The 25,520-nt window shown below is 33.0% G+C and overlaps 1 protein-coding gene and 1 pseudogene across 2 annotated transcripts; both read right to left on the bottom strand.

Moving 5' to 3' along the window:
• Window positions 1-405: 405 nt before the first annotated feature.
• Window positions 406-4,337, bottom strand: LOC120182721 (annotated as a pseudogene).
• A 19-nt stretch (window positions 4,338-4,356) lies between these two features.
• LOC120182689 lies at window positions 4,357-19,454 on the bottom strand. Of its 2 annotated transcripts, XM_039187586.1 has the most exons (8): window positions 19,445-19,454; window positions 7,922-7,946; window positions 7,439-7,679; window positions 7,168-7,328; window positions 6,492-6,581; window positions 5,790-6,046; window positions 4,984-5,204; window positions 4,357-4,828 (listed from the first exon to the last, which is right to left on the bottom strand). In XM_039187586.1, the coding sequence occupies exons 2-8, from the start codon at window positions 7,933-7,935 to the stop codon at window positions 4,457-4,459; spliced, it is 1,356 nt and encodes a 451-aa protein (XP_039043517.1). In that variant the 5' UTR covers window positions 7,936-7,946; window positions 19,445-19,454; the 3' UTR covers window positions 4,357-4,456. The 2 variants fall into 2 exon arrangements, with proteins under 2 accessions (XP_039043517.1, XP_039043516.1); XM_039187585.1 differs by lacking the exon at window positions 19,445-19,454 and having other exon boundaries at window positions 7,439-7,833; window positions 7,922-7,952.
• Window positions 19,455-25,520: the final 6,066 nt, after the last annotated feature.

Below are 25,520 nucleotides of genomic sequence, written 5' to 3'. Positions count from 1 at the left end.
TCTTATTTTTCTCGGTACATGAAAGCCTTAGAAGTGTGAGTTAAGAAGTTATTAAATTGAGTAAAATAAAAATAAACGCTATAAATCATTCCTCCCAACGGAAATCATACAATCTTTTAAATCAAAGTAGATAGATCTACAACTACTTGTGATTCACAAACCTCATTAGAAAGCACCAGCTGACCTGTTCTTCCACTAAAAATGTTTTGATTGTTGTAAAGAAAGTATAAAACACATTATAAAACAGTATTTTCTGAAGTGCTTGAGCAATGAAATTGCTGACAACACCCCCATCATCGATGTTCATACGTGTTGAAAATTCTAGCAATGAGGATCTCTATGGCAAAGGATACAAGAACAATGCTAAGAACTAATAAAAATAACAGGATACCATCTTTCAGGTAAACCAAGAAAATTTACCTATCCCATGCTGCCTATGGTAATCAACATTAGGGTCTCAGCCACACGCTTCCCTTCATCATAGCAACTCCGGACACCTAAAGAAAGAAGCATTCAGTGTAAGATAATGTCCTATAACAGTATGCATTCTGCCAATCAGACTTACCTATCGGATTAACATTGCCCCAATATGTTTCAGGTTGGGGGTGGATAAGAGGATCCCCATACACCTCGGATGTTGATGTGAGCAAGATCCTGTTACGCAAAATGCCAATTGAGTAGAGCCAGTGGCGAGGGCAACTTAAATATATTGATAGAGAACTACAATCCCATACCTTGCTCCCACTCTCTTTGCAAGTCCCAACATGTTCAGTGTGCCAATGACATTTGTCTTTACTGTCTATGGGAAAACAGAGTAAAATTAATGAACTGGCCAGAAATATTTTAGAAAGCACTCAGAAACACCAATACCCACCTTCACAGGATTGTACTTGTAAAAAATTGGAGATGCCGGGCATGCAAGGTGGTAAATCTGATCAATCTCAACCAACAGTGTCTCGGTAACATCTGCAAAGGAAAGAAGAGATGCATATTCAATTACTGGAAAAGAAAAAGATATCCATTTTGACCAATGCAGCAATGCAGTCCTTTTGTATTTTGAAATTAGAATAGTTTTGGAAGAAACACAATCACATATTTTCATTAAAAACGGAACTTTTGCACTCGCTTCCCATTTTCCTCTGAACCTTTTTTTTTTGCAATACTTTGCAGTGGACGTAAAGTGAATGATGATTCAGAATTTATAAATGTCAAATTTTCAAGATTTGTATCCCTAATATAGTAATATGATAATCTGAACACTGAACAGTCTTTTATCCAAAATCCATCCATTTCAATTCAGCATGGAGAATTTGGAAACGAGATACAACAACAGCCAGCATGGTTCCTATGGAGCAGCTACACACTGACCCATTATGATTCACCACAATATTAGACCTTATGACAATGAAAAACAAATGCTCCTAAAACAATACAAACTTACCATGACGAATAAGCTCAAATCTAGGATGACCGATCCACTTTCTAAGATTGTCCTTTGATCCAGTGAAGTAGTTATCAACAACAATCACCTGAGTATAAGGTAAACATAAATACTGGTACAAAACATAGTAACCATAATCCATGATGGATCCGATCCTTGTATCAATTCTTCTTATCATTTCTAAACAAGGAAAAAAGCTTAGATAAGATAAGGAAATCGACCGACCTCATTTTTCTCATTTTCCATCAATTTGTCAACCAAGTGAGAACCAATAAAACCAGCTCCTCCGGAACCAAAATCCTCATGTTGGACTGCAGTGATATTATTAGAGATATAAATGAAATCTAGATGAAGATAAAATGTAACGAAACTGACAAAACTTCATATAAGATACTAAGATGTAGTTAGATCAAGGGCATAAATATCAGGAATTTACCTGTTCAGGAAGCCGAATATTTAAGAAAGAATCTTTGTAGATCTGATTGAATTGCTTTCGAAGAATTTTTTTGTTCTTATAATACTCTAAGTAATCTCATGGCATTTATTTTTGAAAATACAGAAAATTACACGTCAAGAAATAAAGGGAAAAGAGGTCATTTTCAGAACATGGCCTGCTACAGGTTTCTCTGACAATCTTCTTTGAATGTTAAGACTTAGGAGGAGGATTATCCAACAGTGAACAGATTCATTACAAAATGAGAATTAATGAAGAGTACAACACCATCGGATCAAATTGATATACTTTAGAGTGCAAATCAAGAGGGATCCATGAGGCTAAGTGTAAGAGATTTAAATTACGGTTGCAGCCATTGCGAAAATAACTGATGCATCATAACCGCTATATAACGGCCAATATCCTTATAGTGGACCGCTATTCAGATCCCTGCTAAATGTACAGCCACCTACTGCTCATTTATGATGCATAGTTAAATAGGTGAGGGACCATACCAGCATGCATTGTCTGCCCCACTTTAGGTTGCTCACATTAAACCATTTTTCTAACACCATAATCAGAGGCTAAGCTCAATAAAACTTTTCCAACATATTATAATAATTCACACAAGAAAGCAAATACCCAGATGCAGAAAACATCACAATCACACAATTGATTAGCACAATGAAAGAGAAAACTGCATAACTTGTTAAACAAACTTAACTGACACCACCATTTTAGTATTGAGTAAATGAAAAAGAATGAAAAAAACCTGGAAAAACTTAGAAAAACGCAATGGAGATGGCAAAGGTGGTGGCTTTGAGGGTGAATGTTGTTCCCTATTGGTGAATTTGCTGCCATTGCTCAGATATCGCGTTTTAACTCAAAAACCTGTTAGAGAAGAAAGCCCGATTAAGATTTTTCCAAAAAAAAAAAAAGGCTGAAAGATAGATTTGGAAATATAGATTGAAATAAGGCCTGATTCAGAATTTGCTAGATTGATTTCTTACTTGCACAAAAAAAAAAAACCTGGGATCAGATAGCTTTATTTATAGCTTCAAAAATGGTTGTAAAAATCGAAACTTCTTCCACCAAATCAATTTCTAAGAAGAATAAAAGGAACGGAGAGCCTTCAAATTTACGAAAAGTGGGAGGTTTCAATGATGGCTCCTTGATAACAAAACATAAACTGCAGATCACACCAAACTGAATTCAAAGTTTAAACTTTAAAACCTCAAATATTAAAAAAATGAAATTTATCTATTATCCAAATTATGGATCTTAAGTGGCTCAACAAACGCGGGGTTTTTAAAGAAAGGGTGGGTCGGGGGATTAAAATGGTTAATAAGTAATTAGGGTGGCAGGAGAGTGAATTTAAGCGTGTTTGAGTTTAACCATGATAAAATTAATGTTATAATTAGGGTACTAATGGCAGATGCCTTGCGTTGCGTTTGCGTCTGCGTCGGCGGGTGGTGGAAGAAGGAATATATAATACGAATATAGGAATGCTTTTTTAACATTGGTTACTACCACCGAGTTCCGTTTTTAACACCAAGTAGCTGTAGTTTAATGGTTAGAATTCCACGTAGTAGCTGCGGGAAGATGGGTTCAAATCCCAGCAGCCGCTTTCGTTTTGGAATTTGGCTGAAGCATCTCATTCCTCAAAGCAGATTTTGGGAACCTTTCGAAGAAAGCTCTGCAATATTTTAGAACCGCAACTAAAAGACCTTTTGAAAGCTTTCTAGGTGCATCCAACAAGTGTTACTTTAATTTGCGCTTCTTCTGGATTATGTTCGGTGTCCTATGTTATCATTATTCAATATTCAAACACAATACATCATTGTCTAGTAAAGCACTCAAAAGTTGTTCATAGAATTATATATATAGTTTTTATATTGTTATTATTGATAATTTCAAAAAAAAAAAATGGAATTGAATATTGTACATGTGTTGTTAAACAAGACTAGCCAAATACTTGTTTAAAAACACTTAAAAACCACCGTATCTCTTATAACAATATACACTTCTGCTGCTAAAAGTTAATGGAATTCTGAAAACCAATGGTAATTCCTTTTTTTTTTTGTTTGTTTGTTGAAGAGGCACAGAGTAAAAGAGATTATATATACATATAAAGTATCACAATGAATAATCTGATTGTAAAGTGTACTTTGCTGCACATAAGATGGATCATTACAAAGACTCTGATCCTATTCCTGTTGAACCAGCTTTAGGGACTCTTTTATAGATCATAACCAGCCAAATTCATTAGCAACCATTTCCCATGCTATATATTATCAAAATCTTACAGCAAACCAGGCCATAAAGTTCAGTAAACACATCATGGTAGAGAGCATTGGCATTGAGAATATGACAATAACTTATTACCTTACATAAATCGTATTGGACAACAAAGAAGAGCTGCGTACCTAGCTGCAATGAACCTAGTTTTCCTAAATACAGCATCAATTTCTGGCAGAAAGGATTTAAACACAATAGGGACAGCATGCACTCTCAAATAATATCAAAATACTTGGCCTTGAACAAGATAAGAAGTGGGTTGTTTCTAATAAAAGGCGCCTCTTTCATTGAGATGGAAAGAAATGGTTTTCAGGATCATATAATCCTGCCATGATAGCTATAAGAACCCACAACATGAGCAGACCTATTATGGCAGTTCTCAATACCTGGTCACAACCCCAACTCTGGTCGATATCATCCTGGTAAATTAGATCGAGTGTGGATTGATCCTCACTGTCACTAACATCTTCATTTGTACGTATCTTGTTGAACTGAGCAGTACGAGGTCGCTTCATATCATGGAGAATATTTAAACATTTTGTGCACCTACAGTCTCCACCAAGATATGATGGGAGAGTCTGAAGATTATCCAGGAGAACTTTGCTGTACATTTCTCCTCCAATCTTTAACTTTTTCCTAGTAACTGGTTTCAGAACCTGAGAAAAGCCACAAATTGGAACCAAAATAATAGGAAGAAGAAAAAGAACTAAACCCTTATCATATTTGATGCCAAAGAATAAAAGACAAAAAGATATGACATGGGATATATGATATAACACATTCATATTTTAGTCAAAGAAGGAGAGTTAACCTGAATAAAAGTCTGAGCAATGACACGAATAACCGGAGTAAGTCCTATAACAAACAAACAGCCAAGACAGTTGGGGTAGTGGTCTTGCAAGAGGGAAGAACACGATCTTATTATTTGCATGGGAATTCTGAAAGGAGATAATCCTTCACAGTCCACTAAAACTGTAACTTCAGGATTCTCTGAATTAACTAAATGCATGACTCCATGTTCAACTTGAGAAGCTGCAGCAACAACCATTTCTCTTTATCATAACATCATACACAGATGCAACTAAAAGACAAGTACTAGAAGGAAATAATTGAGACCAAAACATTGATGAATGACTTCAAGAACTAACCCATAGTGATGAGCAAAAAGATATGGTTTTGTCTCTGTTTGTGTGTCTTATAACAAGTGAAAATGATTTTAGATTCCAGCATGTTTTTCCCACAGAAAATAAATTGAATTCCATAGATAAAATGCTGATCCAGAAAATAGATTCTTTTAAGAATGTTCTAATTTTGAGTTGATGAAAAAATCATTTGACAAACCAAAAGAAAAGAAAGCACTGCAAAGGTGCAGAAAAGTATCCATCTTGGTGGAAACAGGATGTAGTACAGGAAGATGACAATGTTTCATTGACCTCTGATTTGGATACTCCAGGTGGCTATTTCAGATGGAAAAAAGATTTCTTTGAAAGAAACTTTACCCATCAACTTATATTAAATGAAAAAAAATTAAAGATTCGAAACCAATAAAAGTCTCATTAGGTTTCAAATGGTAGCAAAATGGAAAGCTAAATAGTATTTCAGGGGATAAAAACATACTGACTGCCTGAGCAAAACGAGGTCTGTCATGAGATGGCAAGTGAGAGCAAGCTAGCCCAAGCCGTACAATTAGGCAAGGTCGGTGCATGAGATCATATCCATGCCAGAATACCATGTTCGCCCACGTCTCAAGCTCTTCTTGAGAAAGAAGTCTATATGTCTCCCTCCATCTGATTGTCTTTTTAATTGATGACAGGAAAACTACAAAGTCACCATTTGCAGCTGTATAGAACCTACGGAGATATTCATAATTGATTCTGCATAAACAATACACTGTCATGGTCTGCTGCAAGAACAGAACCAAGCAATTGAAAAATGAATATGCATATCCCAAAAAAGCGAATAAATCCCAAAAACATAGTTGGATGACACCCTGAAAATTTTACAGCTGAAACTTCTAGAGAGAAAGCCAACATTTGAGAGAGATGAAGAACACTAAAGTCCATCGTCAGTTATTTGTAATGAATAAAACAGGGAAAGAAAACAACCTGACGGTGAACTATTAACTCTAGTAATGAAATCTATTGGGTTCTTGAACTCGAATGCTTGAATAATTATAGATTGATTGGCTGTTATTTTTCAGTGAGATCATTTATGGGGGCAATTTGTAGCGTGGTGTACCCCCCCCCCCCCCCCAAACACACACTCACACAAAAAGAAAAAGAAAATGCATCCATTCATGTGCAGATGTAATCAAATTACCTCTCTGGTAAACAAATTCCTTGATTTTCCAGCTCCTTGTGGAGTTTGTCCAACCAGCTTTCACACTCTAGATTTTGGGAAGCTTCATTACTGATTCAGCAGTTTACATAGAATTAAGAGGTTAGAAAACAAAGCTCGTTATTGATTACATACTCAAGTTCCTAATAGGAGAAACAGACAAATTCATGTGAAGTTGTCACTTGATAGTCAACTTGAACAACAAATTGCTTAATACATGCAAACCCAGAATATTTAAGGGGGAAGCCTGGTCCAAACATATTCAATCTAATAGATGATTCATTTTATTTGGTACTATTTGAACATAAGCAAATCAGAAAAAGTTCCTCATGAGAAGAAAAATTCATCAGAACCGAAGTGGATAGACTTGGACCAAATCTGAACTACAGGAACAATCAACAGTATAATATTAGTTACTAGTAATTCTTTGTGTAGGAAATTTTCATAATCTGTGTGTAGACCAGATAGAATTTACCCTTAGCTCCCGAGATCAGACTATGAATAGACATCATTTTACAATAAGGGAATCCACATTACCAATTTTAGATTTTGTGGGAGCAAATATAGCTTCCTTTCAAGATTGATAGTACGTACGTCAGTAAAACAACATAGAAGTCCTCAAAAGAAAAACTTCACATACTTGAATGCACCTACTTACCTTGCATCCGAGGCCGACTGCAAAGAGGGTTCCTCAGAATGCAATTCTGGGTTCACCAGAGCATCACTATTAGTACTAACACTTGAGGCTTCACCAGCTACCTCTTCTAGATCAGAAAGTGATGTCACGATTGAAAGTACCAATAGCGGTCTCGACAATGTCTGGTACAAAGTCAATCAGTTGTTCAAATTAAGCTAAGCCCTTCATCATAAATAATTCCACCAAGCAATAACTGGAAATGCAAATATCTACAAATTTGTTAAGAACAAACCTTCATTCCTTTAACCAAACCCTTAATGGGAACCCATTTCTGAACACAATTAAAGGGCGGATAGCAAATAACTTGCAGAGCCTGAAACCCGCGCCATAAAAAGGGACACTTAGACTTTGAAACCCTTCTAACAGTTTCTAATGCAGTAACTTTGAGCAAAAATATTGCCGCATGACCTGCTGCATCCTTAACATTTACACGATTCCTTACGGCAGTTAATTGCCTGGAAACTGATCTAGGACTCGAAGAAACAACTAAATTCCCTTTATAATCTTTTTTCTCTTCCATGAAAAAAACAAAATTGAGAAACCTATGAAAATATCCACATTCTCAAGTAATCAGATCAAAGTCAAACAAGAAAGCACCAACTCTTGGAATCTAACTAAAAAATCAACCTGCAAATGAGATACGATTTGAAATCAGGTATTTATTAAACAAGTAGTTTTGAAAAATACATATAGCTATGAAAAAAAGAAAGATTACCTGAAAATCTCCATGAAAATTTTGGTTTCGGTAGAAAGTATTTTCTGGAGTTTCACAGGAATTTATTTATTTATTTAGCATTGCAATGGAAGTAGAAGTGAATGGTGGCGTTGGGTAGGGCCCTGCACGTGGTAATTAGGCCAACGACAGCTCAGCTAAGTGAGACGTGTACGGTAATTATGCAAAGAAACTCATCTTAGTCAAATTGGGTGATAATTTGCCAATTCATCAGTCTAACAGCTCATGTTGATCTACGGACGTGACTTGCTCCCTTTTATTTTTTTTTAATTTGGATGTAAAATCGAGTAATCGTTTAGGTTTTAGTCGGATCCTGTCAAGTTGTATCTTGTCAGGTTGGGTAAAATCAGATACAGATCAAGTCAGGTAAATTTGATGTTTCGACTCAGATCAGGTCAGATTCAGGTCGGGTCATTTTTAGGTTGATTTGACACCAGGTACAGTTTAAGTTCAGGTCGGGTTACTTTCAGTTCGGATCGATGCCAGTTCAGGTCCGGAGCAGATAAAAACCAAGTTAATTCAGGTTCGGATGGACTTTAGGCAGATCTCGTTCAGATCGGGTGACATCATTGGCATATAAAATTCAGGTCGGATCTTTATCAAATACGGATTGAGTTCAAATCGAGTCAATTTTTATTTTTGGATTAATTATTTTTCGTCTTTCGCAAACGTTGAATTGTAATTTGTAATTGTATACGATTTAGAGTAAATTACTAAGAATCTATTAATCATAGATCAATTTTATGAAAAAATATTAAATTAAGGAATAAATTGAACAAATATGAAATTACAAGTAAAAATATAAATAAATTAACCAACACACATTGATGAGGGACTAAATCGAAATAATTTTAAAATCTGAGGTTGAAAATAATATAAAAAGTATTAAATTATACCCATTTAAAAAGTTATGGGCCAATTAAAAAATATAAATAAATAATAAGTATGGGTTGATTTCATATGAAAATATAATTTTAAGGACTAAATTTAATAAATATGAAATTACAAATAAATATTTAAATAAATTAAACAACACAAAGGGATTAAATCGAAATAATTGTAAAATATGAAGAAAATCTGTAAAATGGACTAAATTGCATTCATTTCAAAAGTTAAGAAAAAATTGAAACAATTATAATATATATATATATATATAAACTATATAGTTTATATTTATATTATTATATACTATATATAAACTATATAATTTATTAATATAAATTATATAGTTAATATATAGATTATATTGTTTATTAATATAAACTATAAATTATATATACTATGTATAAATTATATAGTTTAAATATAAAGTATATAAAGTATGTAAGTATATAGTAAATTACATTTATTTAAAAATTCAAAAAAATTATAATATATATATAATATAAGTTTATATATAAACTATATATAAAAACTATATTTATATTATAAACTATATAATTATTATAAGCTATATATGTATATTATGTTTATATGAACTATATAGATAAACTATATATGTATAAACTATAAAAAGTATATAGTTTATAGAATATAATTTATATTAATATAGTATATATATATATATATAAATTATTTATGTATAAACTATATAAAATATATAGTTTATAAATTATAATTTATATTAATATAGTATATGTATGTATGTATAACTAACATAAGTAATCTATAGAATATATATATATATATATATATAGTTTATAGAAACACTATGCATAAACTATATGAAATAATAAAGTATATAGTTCATAAAAACTGCAAACACTAAATCTTAAACTTTAAATCGTAAACCTTAAACCTTAAACCATACACTTTAAACCCTAAACTCTAAACCCTATACATAAACAATAGTTAATATATATAACCTATAGTATATGTATACATGTAAACTATATATGTAACTTATAGTACATGTATGTATAAATTATGTAAAGTATATATAAACCATATATATAACTTATAGTATATGTTATATAAACTATATATGTAATCTATAGTTTATAAACAATAGTTTATATTAATGTACTATAGAGTTTATACTTTATAACCTATAGTATATAATTTATAAACTATAGTTTATATTAATGTACTATATAGTTTATATTAATGTTAATTATATTAACTATAATTTATATTAATATAGTATATTGTTTATAAACTATACTATACAATTTATAACATATAGTTTATATTAATATTAACTTTATAGACTATATTTTATATTAATATTAATTACAAATTATAAATTATATTATATTAATATAAGTTAATATTAATATTAATTATATTAATATTAATTATAATATATAATTATTTTAATATTAATTATAAATAATTTATTAATATAAATTTTATAGGGATAAGATTGAAAACTGGCTCCAAAAATAGCCATTTTCTCCCTCTCTTCCCGGCCAAACCCTCCCTCCTTTATTTTCCATCTCTCTTCTTCCCCGCTCAGCATCCAAAACCTCTCCCTTTTATCTCGTTTTCCCTCTTTCATTGTTGTTCCCGTTTGCCTAGTTGTCTAGTTGTTCAATTAATAAACTTTGTTACTACTGTTGTTATCTTCTATGATTTCTGCTTCTGTTTTCAAACTCTCAGAGCTCGTGTGGCTGCCAAGGGTGAAGAAAAGAAACTAGAGTTGTTGTTTCTTCAGTGTATTTTATCTCTATATTATTCAAATTTCATTTTTATTAGTATTTGTAATGTTATTCAAGTTTTTAATATTTAATAAGTCTATTTCAATTAATATATTTTGATTTTAAAATATCAAGTTAAGTTTACTTAAATTATTATTCAATTTTCACATTAAAAGTAAATTAGATTTATGAATATTTTAACTTAGTTAATATAATTTAATAAAATCAAGTTTAATAAGATAATATTTAAATTTAATTTAGTTATTTTAAATAAAGTTTAAATTTAATAAGAAATTTATGAATTGGAATTAACATAAAAATCAAATTTATAATATACAAATTATAATTAATATAAAATTAAATTTCAAAAAAGTAATTATATTAATTTGATTATCATAATAATTTATGATAAAATTTCAAAGAGTAATCATATTAATTTAATTATCATAAGTTTATTATAAATTTAAAATAACATAATTATATTAATTGTAACTTTACTTATAAGTCAGGATAATATTATATCACTTTAACAACATGTCGGATCATTTACAGGTTGAGTCAATTACAGGTCAGATTCATAACATGTCAGGTTGAAAACAGGTCGGGCAATACCAGTTATTTACCAGGTTAATCTCGGGTTCGGGTTCATATCAGTCGGATGCAGTTCGGGTTCGAGTATTATATTTTCGGTTCAATTCGGGTTCAGGTCGGATGCAGGTCGGGTTCATATCTACAATTTCCAGGTCCAACTTGGGTTCAGGTCAACACCAGTTCCCACTCGAGTCGATTTCGAATTGTCACAACGCATGTCAAAAACAGTTTTAACTCGAGTCGGTTTCAGTCAGCTTTACAGGTCAAATCAATTTTTTACACCCCTATTTTTAGCATTATACACACAATTGAATATTTGGGGAATTCACCAACGGAATTGCATTATACACACAATTGAGGATGCGGGGAATTCACCAACGGAATTGATTCAAGTAGTTGAGAGTTTGATATCGTTTAAGTAATATCTCAAATTTTAATTATTGTGTATACAGAAAATCATTGTTGAAAAATTTACCCACCAAAATTAGATATATAAACCAAATCGATCTAAATTAACTAGATAAACTTAAAACGGGAGGGGAAAAAAAAGATACGGGGGAATTCTAGATTCATAACATTAAAATCAACTAAGTGGGACCAGCTGTTAATGGGAAACGGCATGAAGTCCATTAACGTAAAATTAGCTCAAAAAACTGAAAACATAAAAAAAAAAATAACAAATGCTTTAACTCAAAAAACTGCTGGCCTTCTTGGATAATTCTCTGACTGATTATCTTTTGTTTCATGTTCAAACTCAGAAACTTATGCTTTCTTTAGATAGATCCTTCAGGTACCTTGAATCATGGACTTCTCCTTCATCTATGGTGATTTTATTCCTCTTCGATCTTGAGCCGCCTGGATTTCTATTCGCCTTGGTCCTTCTTCAACCTAGAATCACTCCTCTTCTCCATAATCTCTATCGGTGGCTAATGTCGTAACGTCTCGAAAAATCGATGGATTAATTTTAGGTTTCTCTTTGACTAAAATTGGGTTTTAAAATAAAATTGTGGTTCAATAGAGTCGCCACCAATCTTTATTTAAGGTGTGATTGAATTATCAAAAAAATATTGTCATTTAAATAAAATTTAATTTTAAAAATATTAAAATAATGTTTTTGGTCTATTTTCCAGAGAAATGAATTCGGGAGTCGATTACGTATGAGGAATGATTAACACCCCACAACGCTCGAAAATCGATACCTAGTTAATTAATTATTGTCTTTGCGATGGATTTTACGAATTCGAATCTTAATTTAACTATTAATCCCTTTTATTTAAATAAATGTAATGGCATTTAATCTTTTAAGATCTAAGAGAGAACATTAATGGTTTGTGTCTTTGGCTGGAGAACGTTAACCACCTAATATAAGGTAAAGTGACATCCCCTTCTTTTCCGACCAAAGACTATGAACCATCATTTTCCCTCAAAGAGTCTTAAAACCAAATTGTTAACACTTTATTGTTCCGAACCAAGGAAAAGTTACCACCTAATATAAGGTAGAATGATAATTTCCTATACTTAGAAAGAAACTAAAAGTATCATAGCCATCACATTTGTTTAACTAAAGTCATGCAACAAACAAAGTCTTATTAGTGAAGATTACCAAGCCTTTAAGTTAGATGAAGAATATTCGGGTATTTATAAATACTGAAACTAAACCTCCGAATAGAGTCAAGAGGCATGTTTTTGATAAGTTTAAATATGAGAACATTTCTTTTTCTAACCTTCTAATTAATTTTAAAAGGTTATCATTTTTTCATTAGTTCCACTGGAGGGTACATATTCACTTTAAATTATCAAATAGAGCTAACCAGGTGGATTAGATGACCTGCTTTGATAATTTAAATTAAAGTGTATTACCTTTTAATTTATTATGTAAGGAGTAAAGTGATGTGGATGAGGATGTCATACTTACGAAATAACAAAAAATGTCATGCAAATAAGTTTCATAAAATATTTTCTAAAAGAAAAAAATAATCATTCTATAGTTGAAGACCAAATTAATTATACATGCTTGTTAATTAATAATTAATGAATTAATCACGCTTAAATAAATTTACATAAATAAAAAATACATCAATGAATAAATTTACCTCTATTATAAAACTCCAAAGCCGAAAATGCTCTCAACTCTCTTTTCCCCTCCGGCGGGCCTAACCCAAATTCTGGTGGCTTCCACAGGAAAAGCTACTCTGACCGCGACTTCGGCCACCACCCACGGTGGCTGAAAATCTAAACCATACCCCAAAACGCTCCCTATTTTATTCTAAGCCTAAATCCGAAGTCTGAATATCCATGCAATTATTACCAAAGCCTAGATATACAAAAAAGGCCTCGATTTTTACCTCCTCTCAATGACGATTCGAAGTTCTGATGACTTTCTTCTTCTCGGATGATCACAAACACCAGTAAGCTCGCATTTCTCTCTTTTTCTCTTCTCTATTTCACTCGATTTCTTTTCCGATTTCTCTTTGTATCTTTTTGTGTTTTACAAGGGTTTAAATAGCCTTCAACTGTGGCTTTCTTTCCTTTGGTGCATGGGTTTAATCCCTCGATTTATGAGATTCGTTTCATTTTTTGTTGATTTGCTTTTGTGTTTGATTGTTTTACGTCTATTTGTGTTGCTGTCGTGGTTCTTATTTCTCTTGCCAAATTGAGAAAAGTAAAAGCCTTCATTTTTCTGATCGGTGCGTGGCTTTAACACGCGACCACTATGATTTTGTGTTGTATTGCTGACCATTAGATGGTCTTGATCATATCTGACGGTCTGAGTTCGTGCGACACCTCTTCTTGATGTAGGGTTTTAAAAACCCTAAATTAGGGTTAATCTTAATCATTGATATGTCTCTCGATCCTATGATTCTCGTTTCGTGCGACATTACTCCATATTGTGAAACCCTAGCTCATTGGGTCAGGCGAACGAGCTTCCATGGTGGGCCTTTAGGCCTGTTTCATTCTTAATCTCTTCTTGGACCCCCAATCTGTTGAGTTAGGCAGATTGGAATAGATTGGGTCATTTGCATTGGAACCGGGATTTGGATTTTGGATACCATTTGGACCTGCGAAATAAAATAAAAAATTAAACAAAAAATAAAACTGAATAAAATGAAAAATAATAAATATAAAATGAAAGTTATGGTGGATATGGTGCATATCAACCATCGATGGAGAGTCGAGCGGCGTGGGAAGGAAGTTCGTGGGATCAAGTGCCACTTTCACAATAATTTTCCTTAGAACTAAAAGAAAGAAGTCCATGGGATCATCTTGTTCAATACATACAATCTCAATCTCATGGCGATTTCGGTGTGCAATTTGAGGCGATGGCATCAATGATGGCATCAAATACTTTGAATACTCAATCGTTTTTACCCGAAGATATAAATCAAAGTGGTGGAATAATTTTTAGTACACCGGAACCAAAAAAAGACGAAAATGACGAAGGTGGACGACCACGATGAAATCGAAGAGCACCACATAATTACTATTCTATCACTCCTAGACATCAGCAAGAATTGCGCAAATATAAGTAATAAATTTGCTTATTTAAGTTTTTGTACTCAATATTTAATTGTGTTGAGTTAATCGATCTACGGAATCGGCCAAGAGGGGGGTGAATTGGCAATTAAAAATTTCGTGGAAGCTTTTGCAGAAAATTTAAAGTAATTGCACAGCGATTTACAGTGGTTCGACTTTCTCAAACAAAGTCTACGTCCACTACCTTAGCTATCCACACTAAGGATTTTCCAACAAATTCACTAATTTGTTCTTTCTTTTGAGGCCAAAGAGATAACCTTACAAAATCCCTCAAGAGTATACCCCAACTCTTGAGAACACTCTTTTTCCCAAAGAGAAGATTACAAATTTGCAAACTTACAAGAAAACCTCACAAGGTAAGATGTTTGCACAATTCTAGAACAAAGAAAAGAACACTCAAGGATAAATACAATTGAGTACAAAAGTGTTCTTGAAAGCAAATGAATATTGGATGAAAAATAGGCTTGAAATACTCAAACTTGAGGTTTGATGCTTTCTCTTTGATTCTCTCTTGATTCTAGTTGATTGATGTTTCTTGTTGTTGATCAATGGCTCCATAACTTGTTTAAATACCCCTTGAATCAATTCTGAACGTTGGTGATAATTAGTGGGGATAATAGAGCCGTTTAAGTGTGAAAACAATTAATTTTTCTAGGTGGAGCGTCTCATACATCGATGCATGATCAAGTATGCATCGGTGCATTCGTGTAAAATTCAAATATTTTGACCGTTGGAACACTTGATGCATCGGTGCACCAAGTGTGCATCGATGCATGAAATGCATTCGATGTTTGAAAAATAGCCTGATGCATCGATGCATGGCTTGTGCATCGATGCATCAAATGCATTCGATGTTTTGAAAATATTCAGAGTGCATCGATGCATGGAGAGTGCATCGCTGCATGGAATGCATTCGATGTTCAATTAATTCATCGATGCATCGATGCATGGACTGATGCATCGGTGCATGCCTTTGAATAATTGATTTAAGGCTTGTTTTTGGTTCAAAATACTTTGTGAAAATTGTTTCAAAAATAGTTTAAGTACAAATCACAATTTTACACATTTAGTAAGGATTAAAATTGATCTTGAAAAACTTGGAGTAATAATTTGATATTCGGTTAATTGAATCGAATTTGTAAAATCATTTGTGAAATCTTAAAATTCATTTAACTTAATTTGTTATATCGAAATATCAAAAATGTTTTCAACAATCTCCCCCTTTTTGATATAACAAAACATTTGAATAATTTTAAGATTTGTTTAAGAAATTATTTTTGAAATCGATTTTGAAAAACTTACTCCCCCTTACTATAGCACATCTATAGCACATCTTAAATTTTCTCCCCCTTTTTGTTAAATCAAAAAGACTCTATATAAACGTTTTAAACAAGAATTTTGAAAAACATTAGCCAATTGATTTATTAATAATAAGCTGCTAAGATCACAATCAAAAAGAGAGATTAGCCATTAGTTTTCATAAACAATATTCATAATAAAATATGAAATGGCATAATTGGTCATATATCTAATGATGCAAAATGAATAAAATTCAAACCAAATATATTAAAATTAAGTTCAAACATTCAAGCATCCAAACATCCAAACATCCAAACAAACATAAACATTCAAATCAAAAAGTTTAACAATCCAAGTTCTTAAAGTTTAAAACCAAATATCATCAAATAACGTTTAATCATCCATAGCGGAATCGTGAGGAGGAGGAGGATAATGAGCTCTAACTTCAAGAGTAATAGCATCCATACGATCATGTATCTCCCTCTGAAACTCAGTAATCGTAGACTCCATGGAAGCAAAACGCAGATCAAACGACTCTAGAAAAGATTGGAAATAAGGTGGCGTTTGATCATCTTGCCGAGCTGGTACTTCCTCGTCAATATCTCTCATAAGCCTTTGAAGCTCTGGATCATTATCAGCGTCAGGAGCTAGAGGAGGAGGAGGAGCACGAGAAGAACTAGGAGCAGCTCGTGAAGAACTAGCTCCCGGGGTTTGCTTACCGGGTCGAAAAGACCATAGTCCGGTGTTCTCATCCAATTTCCAATCCGATTTCTTTAAGGATGTGATATTGATTGGGTTTTGGAGCGGAATAGGATTGTCAAAGGAGACATCTAGGCCGAGTTTGATAAACAAATTGCTTAGTAGACAACCATAAGGTAGGGTTCTACATGCTTTGAGGGAATGATGTTTATGATATCGACAAGCGCGCTAAAGACAATATGTGGAAAATTGATTTTCTTTTTGTTCTTTATACAGTGCATCCACCATAAGTCTGTAGTACGTAGTGTGGAGTACCGACCTGCGGATGGTCTAAACCACCAAGAGATCATTAAGTGAAGAAATCGATCATGGTGAGACCTAAAGGTACTGACACTAGCATTAGGAAGATATGGATATTCCACATCTTCCTTCTCATTAAATAAACCCTCGTCATCTAAACCAAAATGAGATGCGATGGATTCAGAAGTAATAGTGATATATTGTCCTAAAAGATATAATCTAATCGCTATAGTACCGCACTGAGTTGTGTTCTGAATACAAACCGCATTGGAATAAAAGATGCGGACAAGTTGGTGAAAGACGATGGGTTGAAGAGAAAATAGTTTATCAAACTTCCATCGACGAAGAATTGAGAGGTATTCAAATTCAAGTTTTATCATAGCTTGTAGAGAAGGAATACGCTCTTCCCTAATACGATAGGATTGGAAGGAGTTCATGTACCTAGAGTACAATTCATCCCTACGGTTTTCAGGCATGTTAAAATAAGTACTAATGAGGGATGAAGGAATATTGGATGGATTTTGAGGTCTAGGAGCGGGAGGACGGTTTTGGTGAGACCGACTCTTGGATGATCTAGGGTGTTTGGGATTAGACATGGTTAGGGAAATCGGAAAAGAAATATCACCTGCAATTTAAAAACACATGTATGCACAAAATTCAATCCCAAAACTCAAACGAGTCCTCAATAATTCAAGGTTCTCTAACATAATCCTAATGGGCAAAGTTTTGAAAACTATTTAAAATTAATATCATAATACGCATAGTTTTCATGAAAACAACACAATTGAATCAATAATTTTCAAAATAATAATAATAATTTTTTTTTGAATTCGAAATTTCCAAATAATTTTGAAAAATTATGCGTTTTTGATGAAATTCGTTGTAGAAACTAGTTTAGAATCATCATATAGCCAATGCCCGATAATTATTTCAAACTAGAACTAATCTAAACTAGTCCTAAGTTCAAAAATTTAATGAAATAGAGTTTTTGTGAAAATACCTTGAAAAATTCGGATTGAGGGGAATGAGGAGATGTTTTGCACGATTTAATGAGTGTAGCAGGTTTGTAGGATGAAAAACTTGAAGAATCCGATGTTTTCCCGAAGATTTTGAGCAAAAATAGAGATTTGAGGTGAGAGGGGGACGAACGGCCGAGAGTTTGTGTTTTAGGTTTTGAGAAAAAATGAAGAAGATGAAGATTTTAAACCTAAAACCCGACGGATGCATCGGTGCATGGTCTTATGCATCGATGCATATTCAAGGATGCAGCGATGCATTGTTAAATGCATCGGTGCATGAAGCGCAAAAATGTCAAAAATCCATTTTAAACACTTAAAATGCTAAATAATTTGGCTCTAATGGTAATGGCAACTCATATATATCAAAAATTAATTATGTTCAATCAATCAAATTAATCTTCAAACTTTATTTGAACATAAAATTAATTTTTATTAAGAATCATAAACCCCCCCTAACTAATAGCAAGAATACAATCAAAAATTATTATTATAAGCATTTTTCAGTATTTATTAAAAGTGCTAAATTATTTTAAACACTAAGTGAAGATAGGTCAGTTAAACCTAATTCTCTTCTAAGTGTCCAAAATCTTTCTTTATCTAAGGGTTTTGTAAAAATATCCGCTAATTGGTGCAAAGTATCAACAAATTCTAGAACTACATCTTCCTTAGTGACATGGTCTCTAATGCAGTGATGTCTTATTTCAATGTGTTTAGTTCTAAAGTGTTGGATGTGATTTTTAGTGAGACAAATAGCACTAGTATTGTCACACTTGATAGGAATAGTACCTACTTCAATTCCATAATCAAAAAGTTGTTGTTTCATCCATAAAACTTGTGCACAACAACTACCAGCTAAAATGTATTCGGCTTCAGTGGTAGATAATGCAACACAATTTTGTTTCTTTGAAAACCAAGAAATCAGCATATTTCCAAGGAATTGGCAAGTACCGGAGGTGCTTTTCCTATCTAATTTGCATCCTCCATAATCCGCATCAGAAAAAGCATGCAAGCTAAAACTAGAGTCTCTAGGATACCAAAGTCCTAAACTAGGAGTGTCCTTAAGGTATCTAAAGATTCTCTTAACAGCTAGTAAATGTGATTCCTTAGGACATGATTGAAATCTAGCACATAAGCAAACACTAAACATAATGTCCGGTCTACTTGCAGTTATATAAAGCAAAGAGCCAATCATTGACCTATATAATTTAACATCTACACATTTACCTCCTTCATCTAAATCAAGCTTTGTTGAAGAGCTCATTGGAGTGTTATGAGGTTTCCCATTTTCCAGTCCAAACTTCTTGAGCATATCTTTGACGTACTTAGCTTGATTAATGAAGATGTCATCTTTTCTTTGCTTGATTTGGAGTCCCAAGAAAAATGAGAGCTCCCCCATCATGCTCATCTCAAACTCACTTTGCATTAGCTTAGAAAATTCTTGGCAAAGAACATCATTAGTAGAACCAAATATTATATCATCAACATAAATTTGAACTACTAATAAATCTTTACCTTTTCTCTTTAAAAACAATGTAGTGTCAACCTTTCCTTTTAAAAAACCTTTTTCAATTAAAAAATTTGACAATCTTTTATACCAAGCTCTAGGAGCTTGTTTTAAACCATAAAGAGCTTTTGTTAATTTTAAAACATGATCCGAAAAATTTGAATCTTCAAAACTTGGAGGTTGTTCCACGTACACTTCTTCTTTTATAAAACCATTTAAAAATGCACTTTTAACATCCATTTGATATAATTTAAATTCATTGAAACATGCAAATGCCAATAACATTCTAATTGCTTCCATCCTAGCTACAAGAGCGTATGTTTCATCATAGTCTATGCCTTCTTCTTGAGTATAGCCTTGAGCAACAAGTCTAGCCTTGTTCCTCACTATATTACCACTTTCATCAAGTTTATTTCTAAAAACCCATCTAGTACCTACAGTAGATTTATTACTAGGCCTTTCAACTAATGTCCATACTTTACTTCTCTCAAATTGATTTAATTCTTCTTACATAGCCATAATCCAATGTTCATCTTTTAATGCTTCTTTGATGTTCTTAGGCTCTATGCATGAAATAAATGCAACATAATTACAAATATTTCTAAGAGAAGATCGAGTAGTTACCTCTTTTGATGGATCACCTATAATTTCACCATCCTTGACATAGTTGTACTCTCTTGGAAAAGATACTTCCCTTTCTTCAATGGTTGGATTCTCGAGGGGATCATGAGTTTCCTCATCTTTTGTTTCTTCCTTTGATGATGATTCTCCAACGTCATGTCTAACGTCATTTGCTTGTACAATACCTATTGTACCAATACCTTCAATGTGACCTTTTGAATTGTCTCCAAAAGTCACTTCTCCTCCATTTTTGGCGTTAAGCTCAATGAACCGACTTTTGTCTCCGGTCATATGTCTTGAGCATCCACTATCAAGGTACCATGAGTTTGAATTTGTTTCCCGTGCCTTGTAGCAATGCTCCTTTCCCTACAAACATAGATTAATTTTTGATTTTTGGTACCCAAATTCTTTTGGGTCCATATTCATTAGTTTCCAAAATCCTAGTCCCCTTAGGTATCCATTTGTGTAGGTTATTTTTATCTTTAGTAGTAATGAGTTCTTTAGGAACCCACATACTTCTAATGATTTTTCCATTAGAGGTTCTTTGGGGACCTCTATGATTGTAGTTTCTAAAACTTTTTCTAAAAAAGTTGGATTTTGAATTTCCACCTCTTTCAAAATGTTTTGTTCCAACTTTATCAAAAGAAGTTTTAAGATCATCAATTTTCTTTTGATGATCATCATTGATCTTTGAAAGTAAATTTTGCAAATCTAAATTTTTCTTTTCAAACTCTTCTAGTTTGATTTGCAAATCTTTGATTTTACTTTCAAGATCGTTGTTGGTTTTGGATATGAGTTTGTTTTCATTTTTCAATTTTGAAACATCATTTTTATATTTTAAAAACAATTTCTCATAATCCAAAGCCAACCCATTGTACTCCTCAAATAACTCATCATAAGATAAATCATCAAAATCGGATGAGTTAGACGTTACCTTAGAATCTTCCCCGAATATCATCAAGCACAAGTTTGCTACTTTTTGTTCCTCTTCATCGGAACTTTCTTCATCGCTCCATGTAGCCACATGAGCCTTGTGCTTATTCTTTGATTGACCCTTTTTCTTCAATTATGGGCAATCATATTTGACATGCCCCGGCTTTTTGCATTCATAGCAAATGATTGGGTCCTTCTCTTTTGGTTCATTTTTGAGGCCTTCGTTTCGTTTGAATTTTCATCCTTGGTAAGGTCTCATCATTTTTCTGAAACGTTTGGCAAACAATGCCATTTCCTCGTCATCATCATCATTATTAGAATCACTCTCATCTTTTGTGGATTTGAGAGCAACTCCAATATTTTTCTTCTTCTCCTTTTCCTTTGGTGTCTCTTCAACTTTATCAAGGTCCACCTCATCTTCGAGCATTATCTCATGAGTGAGGAGTGAACCGATAAGTTCTTCAAGAGTTAAGGACGATAGGTTCTTAGACTCGATGATTGCCGTCTTCTTTGATTGCCATGATTTTGGGAGGGAGTAGACTAACTTCCTCACAAGCTTTTCATTTGAGATGATCTCTCCATATGATTTGAGACCATTGACAATCGTTGAAAATCTATCCGTCATAGCTTTGATGTCTTCATTTGGTTTCATCCTGAAATTTTCATAGCTATGCGTTAGAATACTAATTTTTGATTTCTTTACCTCATATGTACCTTCATGTCTGACTTGAAACTTGTCCCATATTTCTTTGGCGGTTGTACACGATGAAACTCTTACGTATTCATCTGGTCCAAGAGCACAAAAAATAATATGGATGGCTTTGGAGTTGAGCTGGAACATTCTTGTCTCTCCTTCACTCCACAATCTTGGATGAGTGATAGGCTTGATGTATCCTTCTTCTACGGCATTCCATTCTCCCATGTCACTTGCTTGAATGAAGTACATCATTCTATTCTTCCAATAGGCGTAATTAGCTCCATTGAAGAAAGGAGGCTTGTTGACGGGCATCGAATCAAGACCGGAGTCGTAATTTGAAGTGGAGGCCATTGATGACTTGGTAATCGATGTAACTCTTCCCGAATCGACTCAAGAGGCGATTAAACCTTCAAATGAGTGAGGCTCTGATACCAATTATTGAGTTAATCAATCTACGGAATCGGCCAAGAGGGGGTGAATTGGCAATTAAAAATTTCGTGGAAGCTTTTGCAGAAAATTTAAAGTAATTGCACAGCGATTTACAGTGGTTCGACTTTCTCAAACAAAGTCTACGTCCACTACCTTAGCTATCCACACTAAGGATTTTCTAACAAATTCACTAATTTGTTCTTTCTTTTGAGGCCAAAGTGATAACCTTACAAAATCCCTCAAGAGTATACCCCAACTCTTGAGAACACTCTTTTTCCCAAAGAGAAGATTACAAATTTGCAAACTTACAAGAAAACCTCACAAGGTAAGATGTTTGCACAATTCTAGAACAAAGAAAAGAACACTCAAGGATAAATGCAATTGAGTACAAAAGTGTTCTTGAAAGCAAATGAATATTGGATGAAAAATAGGCTTGAAATACTCAAACTTGAGGTTTGATGCTTTCTCTTTGATTCTCTCTTGATTCTAGTTGATTGATGTTTCTTGTTGTTGATCAATGGCTCCAGAACTTGTTTAAATACCCCTTGAATCAATTCTGAACGTTGGTGATAATTAGTGGGGATAATAGAGTTGTTTAAGTGTGAAAACAATTAATTTTTCTAGGTGGAGCGTCTCATGCATCGATGCATGATCAAGTATGCATCGGTGCATTCGTGTAAAATTCAAATATTTTGACCGTTGGAACACTTGATGCATCGGTGCACCAAGTGTGCATCGATGCATGAAATGCATTCGATGTTTGAAAAATAGCCTGATGCATCGATGCATGGCTTGTGCATCGATGCATCAAATGCATTCGATGTTTTGAAAATATTCAGAGTGCATCGATGCATGGAGAGTGCATCGCTGCATGGAATGCATTCGATGTTCAATTAATTCATCGATGCATGGACTGATGCATCGGTGCATGCCTTTGAATAATTGATTTAAGGCTTGTTTTTGGTTCAAAATACTTTGTGAAAATTGTTTCAAAAATAGTTTAAGTACAAATCACAATTTTACACATTTAGTAAGGATTAAAATTGATCTTGAAAAACTTGGAGTAATAATTTGATATTCGGTTAATTGAATCGAATTTGTAAAATCATTTGTGAAATCTTAAAATTCATTTAACTTAATTTGTTATATCGAAATATCAAAAATGTTTTCAACAAATTGTATAAAAAATCATTGATAAGTAATAAATTTGTTTATTAGTTTTCACCCTTAAAAATGTTTAAAATTTGTCAATAATTTTAGTTTTAATTAAAAAAAACTTTGAAAAATATGTAAACAAATAAAATATGTAAATAAAAATGAAAAATATTTAATTAAAAAATAACTTTTAATTAAAATAAAATTTAATTAAAAAAATCATTCATATTTAGTGTAGTTTATAAAAGTACAGGGAATATTGGTACTTCTTTTATGGGTATCGGTACTTCCTTTATTATTTTTAAATAAAACTAGTCGTCAGGCCTGTCGGTATCGATACTGTGATCATGGTATCGATACTACTATGTAAAGTAGTATATGTATCCCTTTGGGTATCGATACCTATTTTGCATTCTAGAATTTGAGCAAGATGGTCGTATCGATACTACCTAGATAATATCGATATTTCTCTTACTTAGGGTATTGGTACCATATGAACAATATCAGTAATGTTCATATAATATCGATAATGTAAAAACAATATCAATACTTCATACATAAAAATCAGTTTTGTGCTCAAATTCACTTTAAATGGACTTTGAATTATTTTTAAAAACTTTTGAAGACTTTGAACAAATTCAATTAAGTCCAAAAACATTTTGCTTTAATTTGTTATATCAAAATACTACAAAACATGGTTCAATATAATACAAGTTAAAAAAACATAGTTACAATACAAAAAACATAATACAAGTTAAAAATACCTATTTACAATACATAATATTTTGTAACGCCTATTTTAGCTTCTAGCTCGATATTTTGAAAGATGTGGACAATGTTTTCTATTATGACCTTCACCTCTGTAGTGCCCACAAAGTTTGGGTATATCTAGCTCTCTTTTCGGATCATCCATATCGATATGAATTCGGTTAGATTCCGATCGACCCCGTAACTTCCTATACAATTAAGGATTTGGCAACCATTCCTTAGAAATTGTGCATGTAGGCCAGTATGCTTCATTTGGAAGGTACTTGAACTTATAACTGTAAATGTTGTGCACAGTGTGTAAGCTATAACAGTCATTAGCATATAAGTATGGTTAACATTGATGTGCATACATGCAACAACAGTGTGAGTGCATGGGAACCTAAAAGCATAAAATCGACCACAGTCACACCATCTTCTATTCAGATTACCAGTGTATGTTATAGAATTTCCTCCCTCATGTGGTCAAACTAGTGCTTGGACAATGAAATCAGAATCAAGTCTGGCAAAATTATGAACAAATATTGATGTCACATGTGTTTGATTATTTTGCATTGCCTTCTCCAAACCAGGAGCCCAATTTCTCGTATCATTGATCATGGCATCAATTTTTGCACTTTTATCTGCCCATACTTTACCCAACCTAAAGTAAGTCTCCCTAATAATACTTGCTATTGGGAGATGTCGAGTCAATTTCAGCACTGAGTTGATACATTCATCAAGGTTGGTAGTCCTATGGTCGTAACGTTGACCCTCAAAATCATATGCTTGTGACCATATCTCCTTAGGGATTTCAGCTACAAATTCAAACACATCATCTCCATATCTTCTCAAATTTTCAAGCCGTGCACAGAAGTTTGGTTGGAGTAAAACATACCCTAAAAAGCAGTAAATTAAATGTTATTAAGAAATAAAAAAATAAATGAGGCTAAAATAATTAAAGAGAAATGATATAATACTTTACCCATGTTGATAATATATTTTTTGATCTTTTCTACTTAAACTTTTTCATTGCATTCAACGCAATATGACGTATATAATAGGCATGATATGCGTGCGGAGACGTCCATCTATTTTCGGGTTTAGAAATTACACTTAACAACCCAGGAAACCGATCTAAGATCATGCAAACCCCATTTTGAGTAACAACATGGGAACACAAGTTGGAGAGAAAAAAATTCCAAGTTTCATCCGATTCATTTTAACAATGGCTAAGACAATGGGGAAAAATATTTTTATCTCCATCTTGTGTAATGGTTATCATCAAGACGTGTTTGTAGAGCCCATACAAAAAAGTGTCATCGACTTGAATCATTTGTTTGCAAAATCTAAACCCTTCGATAGTTGACTTAAACACCTAGAACAAGCTACAAAAAATTCTCATCCCGGGGATAAT

The sequence above is a fragment of the Hibiscus syriacus genome, unplaced genomic scaffold, assembly GCF_006381635.1.
Source record: "Hibiscus syriacus cultivar Baekdansim isolate YM2019G1 unplaced genomic scaffold, ASM638163v2 tig00112737_pilon, whole genome shotgun sequence".
NCBI lineage: Eukaryota > Viridiplantae > Streptophyta > Magnoliopsida > Malvales > Malvaceae > Hibiscus > Hibiscus syriacus.
Note: the sequence above shows the minus strand (reverse complement) of the source record. Positions and strands in the feature narration are given on the sequence as shown.